Source organism: Mus caroli, chromosome 11 (assembly GCF_900094665.2).
Source record: "Mus caroli chromosome 11, CAROLI_EIJ_v1.1, whole genome shotgun sequence".
Lineage (NCBI taxonomy): Eukaryota > Metazoa > Chordata > Mammalia > Rodentia > Muridae > Mus > Mus caroli.
The window spans coordinates 63,489,914-63,507,522 of record NC_034580.1 but is presented as its reverse complement, the minus strand read 5'-3'; the positions used below and the strand labels follow the sequence as shown (position 1 = coordinate 63,507,522).

General features: G+C 45.3%; 1 protein-coding gene across 1 annotated transcript in view; it reads right to left on the bottom strand.

The window, feature by feature from the left end:
* Myh10 (myosin heavy chain 10) overlaps positions 1-17,609 on the bottom strand; it is a 128,598-nt gene that overhangs the window by 37,293 nt on the left and 73,696 nt on the right. Inside the window, exons 10-15 of the mRNA XM_029483540.1 lie at positions 17,487-17,582; positions 15,971-16,089; positions 15,144-15,296; positions 11,753-11,926; positions 9,089-9,262; positions 8,166-8,280 (exon numbers count right to left, since the gene is read on the bottom strand). Of these exons, the coding sequence (XP_029339400.1) occupies positions 8,166-8,280; positions 9,089-9,262; positions 11,753-11,926; positions 15,144-15,296; positions 15,971-16,089; positions 17,487-17,582 (831 nt within the window). The remainder of the gene's footprint in view (positions 1-8,165; positions 8,281-9,088; positions 9,263-11,752; positions 11,927-15,143; positions 15,297-15,970; positions 16,090-17,486; positions 17,583-17,609) is intronic.

Here is a 17,609-nt window from a genome sequence, read left to right as displayed (position 1 = left end):
GGTGGCAAGCTCCAAGATACAAGGACTTATCCATCCTTTCTGCTCACATGGCTAACTCCCCCATTCCTTAGCTTCCTGAGAGCTCCTTAGGCTCTGGTCCCCGCAATGCTCACAGTGCAGAGGCTTTCCCTCCTGACCGTTACATCTCAGCAAACCCGAGAAAACAGCCCACACTGCTCTAGGTAGCCTCTCTCCTTGACTTAGTGTTCCCCAGAGGACATTTCCGCAGCTACTCTCAGGGCCATGATTACCAACACTGTCCAAGGATCCAATTACATTAGCACCACCACCATCTGCCTCATTTCCAATTCAATAGCTCTGGATTACTTTTAAAAATGACTCAGGTTTACCAAAAGCCATTGCTTTAGACTTTCAGGTTGTTTTGTCTTTTTAAAACCTACCATTTAAAACTCAGACTTGGGTCCCAGCACTAAGAAAAACCTATCTTGTGGGTAACAGAGAAAGTCATTAAATGACCCATAGCACATCACTAAATGAATGACTTCATTAAACTCTGATAAGGAAGGGGCTTTTCTTATGTAAATGATGAGACCAGCAAGCCACAGCTCGGGGCCACTCCTTTGCCACTCCTCCCCACGTTAGGGCTGGTGGTGGGCTCTGGATCTATTATGTGGTTCCCTAGAACAGTGCAACAATTGCAAGTGTTCTGAACTATAATTTATTACCCTATAAGCGTAAACAGTCAGGAATTAGATGGATTTATATTCATAATTTAAAAAAAGGGATTTCTCACATCTCTTGCTATAAACTGCCAGCACCAGTTTCTATAAGGGTGAGGATGTGGTCTCCTGTCAGGATCCTTAACCAGCTCTTCCCATGGATGACAACCTCGGAGGCAAGGAGGAACAAGATGTTTTCAAAGACTTTTTTCAATCTGGCAAAAATATTAGTGCTTACTAAGTATTTGAAATTCATTGTGGCTAATAAAAGCTAAAGAGTGGGGAAGCCTAATGACTGTCTCAGGGCTGCAGAGCATATAAGCTCCATTCTCCCACAAGGGCATCCAGCCAGCAGGTGCAAGGCAAGCCACAGGTCCCCTGCAGCCATCTCAGCAGTGGAATACTGACCTGCTGTGAGTTCCCAGAAACAGCCTCATTAACACATCTTTATGATATGTACCCTACAATTACAGATTTACAACCAGGAGGGAATTGGTAGTTAGAGCCAATCTGTTAGAAGAATTTTAGCAGTTAGACATTTTTAGGACAACCCCAGGAAGCAGAGAGGTTGGCTGACTGATTTAAGGAGACAGCCCTCCTTCTCAACCCCCAATACTAGTGGAGAACTGACCAGGCAGGCAGGCCTCTCCCTCCCTCCCCACACTCAGGGGCTACTGTTCCCTGGCCTCTTCCTGTCAGGTAGATGTTGGGACTTATGTGACGGTGGTGGTCCAGCCTGACTGCTTGTCTATCAGTCGAGGCTGGGGATGCTATGAGTTAATGTGGGTTTGATTTTAAAAACAAAACCAAAGAAAACAGACAACTGCTATTCATGCAGCCATAGCAACTGCACCCCTTGAACATCAAGCACTAGGTCAGCCTGGTTTACGTGGTGAATTTTAGGATAGCCAGGGTTAAGTAGAGAGTCGCTATTTCAAACAAACAAACAAACAAACAAAAAACCAAAACCAAAACCAAAACAAAACCCCAAAAACCAAAACCAAAAAACTCAAATCACAACCACAACTATCACCACAACCAAACCAAACCAAACCAACCAAGCAAACAACCAACCACAAAAAAACCCAACCAACAAACCAACAACAGACAAAACAAAAACCTAGGGTGCTTCCCATGCTCCTGATGACCCCAAGACGCAAGTATGCTTGCCAACTATCAGTCAGCCCAGATGCGGTATGGAAATATTGCTCCTTGAACTTTGCAGTGGAGATAAAACTCAAGCTAAAAAAACAACCGACAACCAAACGCACTCCCTGAAAACGATCATTTCAGCAGACTGGGGCTGACCAACCCCCAAGCTCAGATGGCATCAGAACGGATGCTGTGACCACTGGGTAAGTCTGCTGACTCAGCGGGAGCTCGGTTTTGCCAACCTAGTGCTTTTCTATGAGGAACTTCCTCTAAAGCTTTTTAAAGTGTCTGAGATGTTTCACTATGTAGCTCAGGGTGGCCTTGTGATTTCTCTGGGATTACAGTCCACACGCACCATCTTACCCGGCTTTTCTTATGCCTCACTGGATAGGGCTGCTTTTGGAGTCAGAAAATCCTCTGTCATGTTTTAAACACACGTCTAAAATAATTTCCCCCCATAAATTAAGGCAAGCCTGAGTCTTAGTCGAATTAGTAGTTGCTACTCTATCTTAAGATGGCGTCTCTTCATGCAGGATTGAAGGTGGTAGGGGAAGTCTCTGCCAGCAATTAAAACTCGCTTCCTGGCACTTCCGACGTTTTGTGTTATTTCTCTCTCTTGGTACCTTTTCAGACCAGTCAGCTGCAATCTGGGACACGAAGGCTCAAAGCCCAACAGTGCTATCTATGTGTGAAGGCCACTGGGACAAATCACTGCCAGGGCGGATGATTACACTCCAGCCTGGTCTGGGTCCTGTCCCTGCCATCAGCCGTCAGTAACTCCGAGGAGCCGTCCTCAAGCTTAGTATGTATGCTTGCATCCCACGTGTCTGCTTTCTCTTCAGAAATCTGGACTTCCAAACTATCTATAGGAAGCTCATTCCTTCAGGTTATAGCTGACGCCCGTCGGACCTCCATGTTTGCTGCTAGGAATCCCTGTTGCTGTTTTCCTGTATGTTATTCGGTGCTTTTCAAAAATCTCTTTACTGCAGTTTCATTTTCTTTCCTTAAAAGCTTGAAAACATATTTCCCCAATACTATGACTACATTTTGTTCTGTTGCTTTTTGTTTTGTGTTTGAGGCAAGGTCTATGTAGCCCTGGCGCTACCACACACTTGGAAGCCCAGCATCTGTATGAGCCTGCAGGACAGCTAGTCTTCTCTTACAGGTTAGTATGTCACAGCCACCTGAAATCTGTCCCTAGACTTTTTCACTGTGTCCCAGGAGAGCACTGCCAAATACAGCGCGTCACCTTTCCATCTTTAAACCTGCCGCCGTCCCCTCCGTTTCTCAGACGCATAAACAGGGTTGTGAGGAGAGGAAGACTGTGCTATAGAATATTCACAAATACAAAGACTCTATACCTAGCCATGGTGGACGGACGGACGGGTGGGTTCTGAGAAGAGAGTTTGAGACCTTTGCCACCTCAGTTCAATTAAGAAGCTCAACCAAAGGCTACTTCACAACACAGGAGTGACAGAGCCAGGAACATTTTAGTGCTATGGTGGGAATGTGATGAGTGAGCCGCTAGTTTACTAAGATGAAGTCATTGGAGAGGGGCTCTGTACTGGATCCTGCCAGTAAGAACAAATGCCTGGTCTGTGCACCCCAGAGATCAAGACTCACAGGAGCAGAGCTGGGGGAAGCTGCTCCCTTGAGGGCCCTCAACCAGCCCTGACTCCTTCTCCAGAGACTTTTAGAGAGGGCACATTGCTAATTTTTCTGTTGTTTTGAAACGAAGTCTCACTGTGAAGCCCATGCTGACCTTAAATTGGTGTGATCCTTCTGCCTTGGCCTTTCCCAACCTTCGACAGCACAAACATAAGAAGACTGTACAGATCTAACCCACAGCGTTGGCTCGCCTTCCTCAGCACCCTCAGTGCCCCCCAAGGTCACAGAGTTCTGGAGCGTTCTCACTGTGGGCTGTGCCGTCTGACCCATTCTCGTCTTTCCTCCCACTCTGGGCTTGCAGTTGGCTTACTCAGTGTCAGCTAGAACTGCAGGCAGGAATCCTGCTGTGGATTATCACAGCCCAGCCTGGTGACAGTTTTAAAAGCAACTCCTGAGACGGGTTTAGAGCTCAGCATTCTTCTGGCCCCAAATTCACACATTTTATAAGATGAAAGTGATTTTACAGTCAAATATTGCTACTTGACAATTTCATTAAAAATTGGAAGGCTAGGTGAGTTTCTTATTACACTGGACTTTGGGAACCCTCTAGCCAAGGCTAGAATCTATCTGAAAATAGGGCTGAGGATATAAGTTACAAATCTAAACATTTTGGAGCTCAATTTCAAGAGCAAAGTATAAATTCTAAGAACATTCCACTGTACCTTAATTGCAAAATAGACAGATTCAGTTCAAGAAAAGACAACAGCTAGACAGCATCCCATGTCTAATCCAAGCAACAACAATCCTGAGGTCAGCAAACACTTGTTCACAAAATATAGTCCTTTAGAGAGAGACACTTCCTTCTTAGGATTCCTTGGGAGTTGAAACCATAAAGGTGATCCAGGGATAGAAGAGATGTCATCGAGCAGATAAGATCCTAACAATTTTCTTGCAGAAGTGTGTATCAAAATGGCACAATTGGAAAGGCAGTGAGAGACATACCTTTCCATATGCAACGCTCTAAGTGCTATGCATAAAATAACAAGCGATGTGGAGGCAGTAGCGACTGAATAGGTTATGCACTCAAACACTTGCCGGGAAGTAATAAAAGAGAGCATGAAATGGGACGTTCATGCAGGCCTGTGAGCAAAACGAACAGAAAGCCCAGAAACCCCATAACACCCCACCTCCCAGGCCGCCCTGCCAGCCCCCACCCCGCCATCTTCTCCTGTGGTCTTAAGACCCTTCTGATTTGGAGGCCCTGCAGGCTGTATACATTCACCTGGTGGCTCATGAAGACCAGAAACACTGTCATAGAAAGAAGCTCTCTGAATAGTCTGAATCTCTAAGGCAGAGAAACAGTGGAAACAGGACACAAGAGCAGATACACAAACACTTCAGTTAGTGGGAAAGACATTTGACATCACAAGTAAACTCTCAAATGGGGCTACCAAAGTAGCTGGTCCAGAGCAGAGCCTATGTAAAAATTACTGTTTCAAGAATCTGTGCATTTGAATCGAGTTCTTTATATAATACATTCAAGCTGAATCAAAAGAGCATATTCCCAACACCAGGTGTGAGCATCATGCCACAGTGACAATATTTAAGAGTAATGAGGTACTAGTTAATCCGTCTTACAGTTAGTAAATCAGGGCAAGATGGCAGTTAAATCAGAACACTAAGATAAAGGCAAAGTCAGGGATTTTACTGTCAAATTTCCAGTACAGATTTTGGAAACATAATTTACTTCAAATACAAATTTCTAAAAGATCAGTTAACTACTCCAGTTCTGCTGTGGCAAATGTTAAGGTATTGTAACGCTTGATCATGCCGCTACTCAAGGACATGCCCTAGGAGGCTCTTGTGCTCAACCATGCGGTCTTTAGTTGTTGCTGTTTATATACAGAGGCGTGAGAAAGGGCATGGATTGCTACGCAGTTGTCAAGATCCCCAAACATCAGCTTTTAATAAAAGCAGGGCACTGGGAATCCTAGGGCAAGGCTGCCATCTACACACTCACTCCTTTTGGTTTGGGCTTGAGAGACTTGTGTGAGACTCACACAAGCTGGATTGTAGCACAGTGTCTACAGTTCAAGGGGGACTGTGCCTTCTTAGGCAAGCTGGAGGCAAACATTATACATTTTCCATTGTGTCCAACTCATGCATTTCAATGGCAGGAAAAGGAAATAATTTTATGTTTCATTAGGACTACTTTTTTTTTTTTCTATGAAAAAAGTTCCTCTTAGCCCAAGAGATCTCTATACCTACAAAGTGACAATTCTCCACTTTGGCTCCCTCATCTAACTTCTGAGCCTGCCACTGTCCTTGTGAGTGAAATTCACAGTCCTCAAGCCTGAGAAAGCCTGGGACTGGTTCTCTGCCTGCACAATGCCCTACAATAGCCCATGACCTCTCAGCTCTCCTGCCACTCAGATTTTACCAGATGTCCACCTGCACTGGAGGGCGACAAGATGCCCTCCTAACAGTGACATTGCAAGGGGAGCAGAAGCCAGCAGAACCAAACCGACTCGGGACAGATGAGACTCCTCACCCTACTCTGCTGAGAGCTGCCGTGGTGCTCAAGCCACATGTGTAGCAGAAGGGCTAACATTGGCAGGTAGTGCAACCTGGATGGTCAGAGCGGCAAACTAAATATGGATAGACAGAATTCCCTCTGAGCACTCCTATAATCAAGCAAAGAACGTACTTGTGTGTGTTAAGTGGTACTCTCTCCACACATGGCCCCCACTGTAAGTTTCATTCTCAGTGACCCTTCATGGGCTCGTCACTCCAGCCACCATCCCCACCCTCACCTACAGAATTTTTATCCCACAACCCGATCCTCTCTAGTTATCTGCAACTAGAGAAGCATGGAAGGAGGAAGCTCAGAGAGCTGGGAGAAAAGACAAAGACAAATGCAGATTTCCCATAGTTGTCACTTCTCGACAAGTCTGTTGTGGGCAGGGGACCCATCTTTTATGCTTCCAAAGGGTTTCGAATGGCAGTTTGGGTAAGGAAAAGAGAGAGAAGGATTTAACCTTTTGTACTAAGCTGTCAGTCTCCGGGCCTTTATAGGTCCTTTCTCACCCATCACCTCCTGCAGCCCTCACTTCTAGCGGGTTCCCCCAGCTACCCAGGAGACAGCCACTTTATGTACATTAGACTGAACAGATCTATGCTGATGTTCTTTGTTCAATGAAGTCTGAGCACTCCTGCATCTGGGTCAGGTTACTAGGGTTGAGACTAGCTGCAAACATCACCACAGCCTCACTTCTGCTTTCTGCCCTTTTCGGGCCCAGCCTTTCTATCCAGCCAGAATGGACTCCTGAGTGCTGGCTTTCTGTCTCCATTCCAGATCACTCTACTCCCTTCCCTGCCCCAAGCCAAGCTAACTCATTCTTTGAGCTAGAGGAAGAGGGGCTAAGTATTATTCCTTGGTAATGACGAGGCAGATATTTATGACAGACAGCACTGCATGCCACTCCTTTGAGAGACACTCCATAACCACACTGCCAACTGTTCACTGCTGTGCTTTCAAGTACCATGGCCCTGGGACGACCTGAGGCCAGTCCTTACTCCTGCTTCATGTTTAGTTTCTCAGATTCCATGGTGGTAAGACGTAACATCATAGTGGAGAACAGCCCCACTCTGACACTATGGACTGAGTGAGGCCCAGATCTTTTGCTGTGTATTTAGACAGCACCTTAACTAACTAGGTCACTGCAAGGGACCTTCTCCTAGAGTCGAGTCCTAGGCACATCCCTTCCCAGGACACAGGCACACATGTGGGTGGTGTACCACACTCCTTCCAGTCCCCTCATATACTTGTCCTGCCCACTGCACATGGTCATTGGTCAGTACACTGCCCTTCACGTGGTCACTAATCCCCTGAAGACTTTCTCCTCATCCTTCTTTTTCTCTCTCTTTCTTTTGCCTTAACTGCTCAAACCCTCTTTATCTACTGTGTTTCTTTCTCTCAACCAGAGAAGATGGCTAAGCTAATACACCCTGGGATAGTAACAAGAAAAGCGACTAATTACTGAACCAGTGGGAGTCACCTGAGGCCCAGTGAAGAGAGACATAATAATATCCAGGACGAAGGATAGCAGAGAGCTAAACTCTAAAAGATGTGTTCCTACTAGGAATAAAGAAATACAAGCATTTTGTATCCTAGTAAAATCTACCCTGTGGTAAATGTCACCAGAAATCAGGAATCACTTGAGGTTCATACATACAAAAGAACTATGAAGATTAATGAAAATAGAAGCAACCAGTCCCTATGCAGGATATCGAAGAGTTCACTCATTGGCTACTGTGTGTTTGTGACATTCGGGCATGATGGAAGATACAGCTTGCTAGACCTGTGTACAGGACCAGGAAAAGGCTCTTCTCAGGTTGTTTGTGCCTGTGCCTTTATGTCATAATCTCAGCTGTCACTGGGAAGCCTGAGGGATCCTGAAGCTTCTTGTGGCTCTGAATGTATACCGTTTCCATATGCCCCACAGCGTCTGACCAAGGGGGCAGATGGTTTGTATTTATTTCTTAACCCAAATATTCACAAAATGGGTAACTTCTTACATATCGGCAGCCGTGCTCTAGGGAAAGATTTTAAAGCAATAAAAACGTATGGATCTATACAAACACACATGTGTGAGAGAACTGTAAATAAACCTTAGCTACAGACGATCCAGGCCAAGCTTAAATACAAACTCAAGCTCATCTCACCGTCCTTCCAAAGCTCAGCCACAAATCTGTCCGAGGACTGGTGCAGGAGGGTGGCCACGTTGTCATTCAGGGGGTCCATGTTCTTCATCAGCCACTCATCTGCCTTATAGTCCACCTGTCCCACACCAGAGCCAAGGAGAGGAAATGAAGAACACACAACTCAGTACCATCTGACGTCGTAATCAAAGTCTCACTAAACAATCCCGCACTGGACTGTGGGGACCATCTCAATGGCAGGTGATAATATAAAATAAACATGGTCAGTTGTTGCCTTATCACAGCGGGCAAAACCACAAACAGTGGTTCTTTCTTCCCTCCTCTCTCTCTTTCTTTTGTTCTCTCTTTCTTCCTTCCTTTCTAAGACAGGGTCTGATCTTCCTGACTCCAGGGGCCAGGATTATAAGTGTGTGGCACATGCCCAGCCAAGTTTGTTTCTTCCTCCTCTTTTGGAGGCAAGCTCTCACTATGGCCAAGGCAGTTCTAGAACTCATTCTGTAGACCAGGCTGGTTTTGAACGCACAGAGATCTGCCTGCCATTGCCTCCCAAGTACTGAGATTAAAGGCATGTGCCACCACTGCCTGGCAGTTCTTCCCTTCTGTGTGTGGTATGCTTGTGTGCATGTGGAGCCCAGGACCGCTGAGGTGTCTTTATCACTTTCCGAGCTATGTTTCTGAGCAGTCTCTCATTGATCCTATAGCTTGTCATTTCAGCTCAACTGACTGGACAGTGAACCCTGGGAACCCGTTTGTCTCCACTGTGCCTCCTAGCATTGGGGTTTCAGGTGTTCTCCATCATGCCTGACTGGGTGCTGAGGATGCAAACTCAAGCACCCCATGCTTGGGTAGCAGGTATTGCCCTGCTGAGCCACCTCCCCAGCCCCACCATGCAGCATTCTAACCGAGTTTAACCTACGGGCTCTCACCTTGCCCGCGTAGTGGATGATGCAGAAGTCAGCTTTGTCTTTCAGTTGTCGCGGCTTCTGAAACTTGGAGTGGGAACCTTGCTCCTGAACCAGCTTTTCAACAAATGTTTTATCTGTAGCTTTGGGGAACCAGCATTCTTCATCCAGGAGGGCCAGCACGCCAGGGGGATTGGCCTGAGAATGAGAGGCAGTGAGCACTGACAAAGCTAGCCATGGCTCCACCTCAGGGATTGGCAGCTTACCACCACAACCAACAACTCTGTGAAGAGCTATGAAAGAACTAACTTCTCCAATGGAAAGTATGTCCATGCCATAACAAGCTAAAAGTTCAAACACAGACCATTAAGTTACTAAGTACTGGAAAGAAATGGATAACTTATCGAATAAGCCTTGAAATCTTGAAATATGTACATTATAAGTAAACTAAATACAGTAGACGCTCCACAAAAGCATCATATCCAGAAGCCAGAAAGGAGCTGGGAGAGGGGATGGGACAAGGGTGGAGGGGTCAAAGTAATATGGTCAAGGCTGCTGGGTATACTATAAAGCTCAACTAAGCAGACACTGTCCGTGCTAAGCCATTTAAGTTTTTGTTTAACTGATGATTCAATAGGCTGTACCACTTCTTTTTGGTAAAATATCTGAAGCTATTATTCAGTACAGCACGGTGTGATTGTTTGAGGAAAAATGTCCCCAGATTCTGGCATTTGAGTACTCAGTCCCCAGCTGGTGGCGCTGTTTGGGGGAGGCGTGGCCTTGTTGGAGGACATTCTTAGTTCTCGAGGTTTCAAAGTCACAGGACGCCATTCCTGGTTCACTCTTAAGCTGTTCCTGGCTGCCATAATCACCTGCCTCAATGGCCTCTCCTCCCTCTGGAACCGTTAGCCTAAGTTAAGCCCTTCCTTCTGTGAGTTGTTTTGTTCTATCGAAACAACAGAAAAGTGACTAATAAATTATGAGAAGGGGTAACACAACCATCAGTCACTTTAAAAGGCTGTGGCAAATCCAGAGACAGAAAGCACATCAGCTGCGCTATGCTGGGTGTGGGGCTACGGGGTATCAGAATTTTACTGGGGTGGAGTCATGACAGTGTAGAATTAGTGGTATGATATAGCACAAAACTGCTGAATTCCACCCTTAACAGGTTCATTTACATTCATTTACGCATGTGAATTTTGTCTTAATTAAAAATAATAAAAGATCTATAGCTTGTCTTTTCTTAGATGACTTCTTTTTCTACATAAGTGACTTGGAAACAGAAATTAAGTATTTAGAGAGCAGCAGGCTCCTTAGTAGTGCTTCTGGGCTATTGTTTACTGCTATAGCGCCAGCACGGCCACAGCACGTGACACGGCACTGAACTCACATTCTGAATTTTTTTCTTTTTGTATAAAACTTTAGAAACTATTTTCCTCAGGTACTTACTGGGTGAAGATACTATCTGGAAGGCAAGCAGGGGTTACAGTTGAGTATAAATGAAGCGATGTGATAGTGACAGATCCAGGCACTTGCTGAATGAAGCACACGGTTCATGGGACCTAGGAACCCTTCTATAGAGAGACCCTTACCCCTGGATTCCTTCTCAAAGAGCTTTCGGGGTGTCAGATCAGTTAAAGAGAGATGATAATCCACACTGTCCGAGGTTGGCTACTTCTAGAGAAACCATGGTCACAATGGCAGGCTACTGTGTTTGGGTTACAGTGGAAGGGAGTTAATGATACTGAGCCAGGGTCATAGAGGCAAGTAGCTAGGGCTACTGAGCCAGGATCACAAGGGCAGGTAGCTGGAGCTACTGTCAACGGTCTGAGAAATTAAGCATGACACCAATGTTAAGGGCACAGGAATTGTAACATTCAATTTCCAATCCCCTTGAGTGAAAACATTCCTAAATCCTAGATCTGTTTTATTATTTTTATGTGTCTGTGCCCATGGGTGCTAGTGCCCATGGAGGCCAAGCGGGGAAGTCGGAAGGAGCTTATTACCTCCTCCTGCCTGGAGTGTCTAAGATATGTGGTTACGGTGACCACTGTACCACCCAGTGCTGCCCCAGAACATTCTCTCACTCCCTTCCCAGCATCTGTCTCCAGCCTTCTGGCCCAGAATCATATGACAGACCGTAAGTGGAGCAGGAATTGTCATGAAGGGCTAGCTTGCTCTATCTTGGCAGAGCTAAGCTATGGACTATCCCACATCGTGTGTCCTTAAATGAGTATTTGCCAAAAGAATGCCTCCTCAAACATACTTCAAAAACAAAAAACTGTCAAAAAATACTTACAAAAGGCCGAGCTCAAATTCAATTATTTAAAAACTAAGTTTATGTGACACATTTTGTTCTCAGCTAAGTGTCGCTGTATTACCTAGGAAGGAAGTGGAGTGGCACACGCCCTTTGACAGGTACACACCAGTGCAACCATCACACTGGTCTCTGTGGTCTGTGAGGACCACAGCACATTACCCGACACATGCACAAACACAAGGACAGGGGGTTCAAGGCTGCACCTGAGGAGACCTAACAAAGGCTCTGACTGCCAGATCACATACTTTTAAGTAAATCGTGTTATCAGAATATCAATTTTCTGGATCGTCGGTCTCAGATTATGCCAGAAAGAAAACGGAAGTCTCTGCTCAACAGAGCAGGAAGCTGGGCAGGGAGGAGGCACTCACGGGTCTCTCTATGAGGTCGATGCAGGGCTGCAGGTCCAGGCCGAAGTCGATGAAGTTCCACTCGATGCCCTCTCGCTGGTACTCCTCCTGCTCCAGGATGAACATGGTGTGGTTGAACAGCTGCTGCAGCTTCTCGTTGGTGTAGTTGATGCACAGCTGCTCGAAGGAGTTCAGCTGCAGGTTGTGAGTCATGGGAGAAAGACAGGAATACTTAGCCATCTAGTTACCCCAAAAGCTCATTCTAAACTATTCCGTAGGCAGCACCGACACGACTGTTACTAAAGCTAATGACTATCCTAAGGAAGGGCTCTCTGTCTCTCACATCTGCCCCCCCCACCACAGCACTGTGACAAGGTAAGAGAGGGCTTGTGAGACTGCTCAGTGAGTAAAGGTGCTTACAACCAGGCTGGATAAGCTGAGACCAATCCCCAGGAGTCACGGAGTAGAAAGATAACTGAATTCTGTGTGTGCATGAGAATACAGATGTGGGTGCATGCATGCACGCACACACACACACACACACACACACACACACACACACACACACAGTGTAACAGAGAGGATAGCTACACCACATTACCAAACATCTCAGTGCTTATTAATGAACAATTAAGGAATAGAAATAAAGAATAAATGAAATAGAAAGCGAGGAGGGGAAGAGCAACATCAGGACCTGGAGAGGGAAGAGGCTCAGGGTATCCTTGTGAACTTGTAGGCCTGTGAGCTGCGGGGAGCTACAAGGAGCTACAGGCTGCACCTGCCTGTGTTTCATTCTCTTCACGGAGGCAGCAGGCTCCACAGTGATGTAAAGGAATCAGCTTAGGAATTGTTGCTGGGGGCACAGTCTGAGCTGACACACAATGCTCTCAACGAATGCAAGGCTCCTGCTCCTGTTTCTATGGGGTCCTTCTTGCATCAGCTGCCTGACCTTAGCTAATGTCAAATGTGACACTGCTCTGTTGTGACAAGTGAATCTGAGCATCCTTCATCCATTGCTGCCATTGCCCTCATTTGTCTGTGAACGCTGTCCCCCGACCCCCCTGTCCTATTGCTCTGCTTAGTAGATAGATTAATTTAGACATGTAATTTTCTTAGTCATCTATAAGTACAACCAATATTCTGTTTCCATGCTGTTCATACAAGTAGCATGGACCCATAAATAACCCCTTTCATTCTAACACGTGGCTTTAAGTTAGAGAGGTTCAATTGCTCTCCATAGAATAACAGATTTATGGTCTGTAAAGGCTACTCAGTGTCCCACAGCCCATGATGCTGGTTTGCTGTTTAGAATGAGGTCGCTGCCCCACAGGAGGGCACACTGCTTGCCTTCCAATGCTGTATATTAGTTACTAAGTCAAATATACTGAATTCCAGTAGTGGTAAGAGCCAATTTCTGACATCCATTATATAACCTTCTAGTGCCAATGGCAAAAGGATCCAAGGTAAGAAATTAAGGAATAACATCTGGTGAGAGGCCAGATGCTTTCTACTAGTGCTTCCTTTGGGAATGTGGCTTTTCTGATGAATTCTACCTGACCAACCCTAGAATGTAAATTCTTATTAACTAACATTAATTATACCTTTTAAAGTACAGAAAACAAATAGTAAGCTTCATATGGATATGAATTTTTGGTTTTGTTAGCTGCTGTGTCTATCATAATGTCTAGGTACTCCCAAGAGGTACAGTGTCTGTTGAATGAGCAACTCCACGTGGCTTTGTTGGTATTTAAGTTATTGCCACTATAAAGATGTGGTTTAGCTTTAAGTAGACCAATACGATAGGAAAAAAGACACACTGAAACACAGCATGCTGGTTCTGTGCAAGGCCAGCAAGTGTAAGTGCGGAGCGAGCTCTCCAGCCCCCATGCTTGCAGTTCTTTCTTTTCTTTTTCTTTCTTTCTTTCTTTCTTTCTTCCTTTCTCTCTCTCTCTCTCTCTCTCTCTCTCTCTCTCTCTTTCTTTCTCTCATCTTTCTTTCTTTCTTTCTTTCTTTCTTTCTTTCTTTCTTTCTTTTTCTAGACAGGGTTTCTCTGTGTAGCTCTGGCTGTCCTGGAACTCACTCTGTAGACCAGGCTGGCCTCAGAAATCCGCCTGCCTCTGCCTCCTGAGTGCTGGGATTAAAGGTGTGTGCCACCACTGCCCAGTCATGTGCTTGTATTTTTAATGAATACACTCAACCTGTAAGTATCAGTGCTGCAATATGCAGCCCCCATAAAGCCAACAAGCCATGGGTCTAGCTCTAACTCTGTGATGAAGGAAGTTCTGCTCGTATGGGTCAAGTCTATACCCTGCAGTACCTCATATATGTCATTTCTGGTGGTGAAACCAGAAGTCAGATGCCCTGCACAGGCTCTTCCATGACCATTTTTATGTGTTTCTTCTGATTCAGATGTGGCTATAAATGGGGGCCTTTTCTTTCATTGTATCTTCTATTTACAGAGTTGGAAAGGTGACAGATTGGTTTTTAATGCAATTTTTAAAAAGTGCCCAGCCATTATAAGATTTCTCAAGGTATTTAGACATCATTTCATACTATAGTTTCTTAGGAGTTCTTGGCGTAATGGTGCAAACTGAGCGGAGAAAGATGCTTTCCACAGTGATCCAGTTTGGACGAGGCTTAGCATTTTACAGCGGGACAATTCAATGCTCAGCCGTGGTAAAACTGACACACTGGCCATAGCAGCAGCATTTGACCTAACACTCACGTCTACAGAACCTGTCAGAGAAGACACCACACCACAACTTCGGGGATCCTACAGATCCAGGATTTGCATCTGTATTTATAAAAAAAAAATATTTTTTGAGCTGAAAATTTTATCTAGTTCTCTGAAAATTGACAGTAGATGTGCAAAGTATTAACCCATTATCACAGTCTTTGGCTGTGACTTCACGGGATACAGCTGACATCCTGTCATATGCGCCTGTCAAACTGCTCTCCCTAGACCCACTGAGACCCACAGAGGATGCTCTGGTCCATTACTCTCTACTCCAACTTCTACATCTCTGTCCCCCTCCACCTTTGGTCAACCATGAACTTCTAGCAAGTTCGATTTGTTAGCAAAGGTAGATTTCTGCTCTAACCTTTGATAACTACTCTCTTACAAAGCACTGGGATCTCTACCCAGACAGAAAAGCTCTCTGGGCTGGCAGCTTCTTGTCCTTTAAGAATGTCTAACTGCAGAACACTCTCCTAACAACCTCTTGCGCTCTCTCACTGCTATGGACAAACTGTGAACTGAGTGGCTATTTGCTGTCTATTGTTTGACTCTAATCGAAGAGCAAGAAATGTACCTGCTCTGACTGCCTGGCACTGAACTGTGCGAATGAACCTTAACATCTGTTAAAAGAATCAACAACAACAAAATAGCAAAGAGGAGAGAGTTGAGGAATACCTCAAAAATTTCAAAACCAGCAATATCCAGGATCCCAATGAAGGAAGCTCCCTGACGTTTGGTCCTATCCAGCGCTTTATTGATGCGGTGAACGAGCCAGCGAAACAACCGCTCATAGGTAGCTTTTGCCAATGCTTCCACTGCAAAATCAGCCTGTAATTAGATAACATCAACCTTTTATTCAGGAAGCGGTCTCAACAAGTTACTAGTAGCTGTACTATGGAGTTCAATGCTATACAGATCTCAGTCACCGCTTAATTACAGCTCAGTGTTAGATATCAATAGAGCCATTAGGATAGTTAATGAGAATGTAGTTAATCACTTCAGGGCTGGGCAAAGCCCTCCCCCTGGCCTTAGAGCCTGGGGCAACTGCCATCTGTCTCATCGGTCTGCTTTCTTGGCAGTGTGCCCCTGGAGAAAAAAAAATCACCTTCTAACCTTCTTAATCAAAGCTATTAATATCCTTAAAGCCATTACAACCAAACAGCACGCATGAGCCCTCTGCACTTGCTGCTCTTCCACCCAGTAAGAAGACAGTAAAGTGATAGCCCTTGTCTTGTTGGCTGCATGAAACACAAGATTTGTCTGTCATATTATTTATCAGCCAGGGGACAACTGGAGAAGACATTTCACATTTACTTACAAAAATCAACTTAAAATTCCTTAAAGGAAAAAAAAAAACTACAGAAAAAAACAAAAAACCTCATCAGTTTCAAGACAGTTCTGTGTCTCTTACTAGCTCGATGTGGTACACGTCAGGCAGGGTACCTGACCACAGTTTATCATTGGGCGCCTTGGTAAGTAAGAAGCGCCACCGCTGGACTCACCTGCTCTTTGGTCTGGGCTTTCTGTACGTAATCTCGGCCAACCTTGATCCTGGGCGTGAGGATAGCCCGAGTGAACTCCATCACATTCATCCCGAGCAGGTGGCAGAGCTTCTGTGCGACTAAAGTGGAAAAGTTTCCTAAATGCTTGATCTCTGCTTGGCATCCAATCATGGCATTAAAGCCATGGAAAGCTTTGTCTTCTCGTGAGCTAAAATGTCACATCAGGTGTTAACAATACATCGGTGAGACAGGAGGCCTTTGCCCCCCTGGCCTTCTAGAAGAGTGACCTCCTTGTCTACCTTTGGGTTACCTCAAGGTCCAAACTGTACCATAACATGCCTTACCTTAAACCTTAAATCACTCCACATTTAAATCACTCAAGGATGTGAGCAGGTGGAAGGAACACGGTGGATGGAGTCCTTTTGCCAACCTAACACATGACTCATGGTACACAAAAGGGTGGATGGAATCCTTCTGCCAACCTAACACGTGACTCGTGGTATACAAAAGGGTGGATGGAGTCCTTCTGCCAACCTAACACGTGACTCGTGGTACACAAAAGGGCCCTAGTGGTCAAAAGTTCTAGGAAGATGAGCTACTCCATGGTCAAGAAATGCTGACCATGACCTAGATATGATGGTGTGTGCCTTTAATTCTAGCAGAGGCAAATGGATGCTTGGGACTTTGAAGCCTGACTGATCTATATAGTGAGTTCTAGAACAGAGAGGGCTATGCAGAGAAACCCTTCTTGAAAAATAAAACAGGAAATAGTGAGCATGATACAGGAGGAGAGCCAGTCCCTCAGGAGTCACACAGAAATAAACACTAAGGAACCTCAAGTGGGTTACCAAAAAGGGCTATTTTGGGGGGCAGTGTTTTGGGTACATGTGTGCACAAGCACATGAAGCTACAGGGCACCCCTGGATGCTGTTACTCAGGTGGCATCCACTTACTTCTGAGATAGACTAAGCTGGGCTGGCTAGACAGGGAGCCTCAGGGACCTGCCAGTGCCCGCCTTGCTTGATTACAAGGATGTGACCCCAACTTGACTTTTTATGTAGGTTTTGGGATAAAACTCAGGTCCCCGTGCTTGTATAACAAGCACTTTAACATATGAGCATCTTCCTACCCCAAAGGACTGTCCCACGGGTGGGAGATATGACTTTAATATGTCAGCACTCACTGACTATAGGTCACCTCGATACACCAGTGAGACCTTGGAGGCAATAAGAGGTTCCTTATGTCCCTTCAGAAACAATCTGTCAGCTCCTAATACCTGCAACCACATCCCTTTATTCTTGACTAATGTTTAAATTCATTTTTAACATTTAGAGACAGAAGAATTTCACATTCAAAAAAAATCTAGATTTCCAATGAGTCCGCACACAGTGCATCTCGTCATCAGGAGGCTGAGGTGGAAGATGCAAGAGTCTGAGGCCACATGAAGTACAGTGAGAGGCCAACCTCAACCCCCAGCCTAAAGGGGAAAGGTAAAAAGCGGCACTCATCAGCTCACCCGTGTTCTCTGGCATGGAGGCTTGGTCAGTGTTTCTCTCCTTTTTGAAAGAGATGTTTCCAAACTGCAGCACTGAAGATACGACTTTAAGCATTGCTTTATATGGATAAAAAAAAAAAAAAA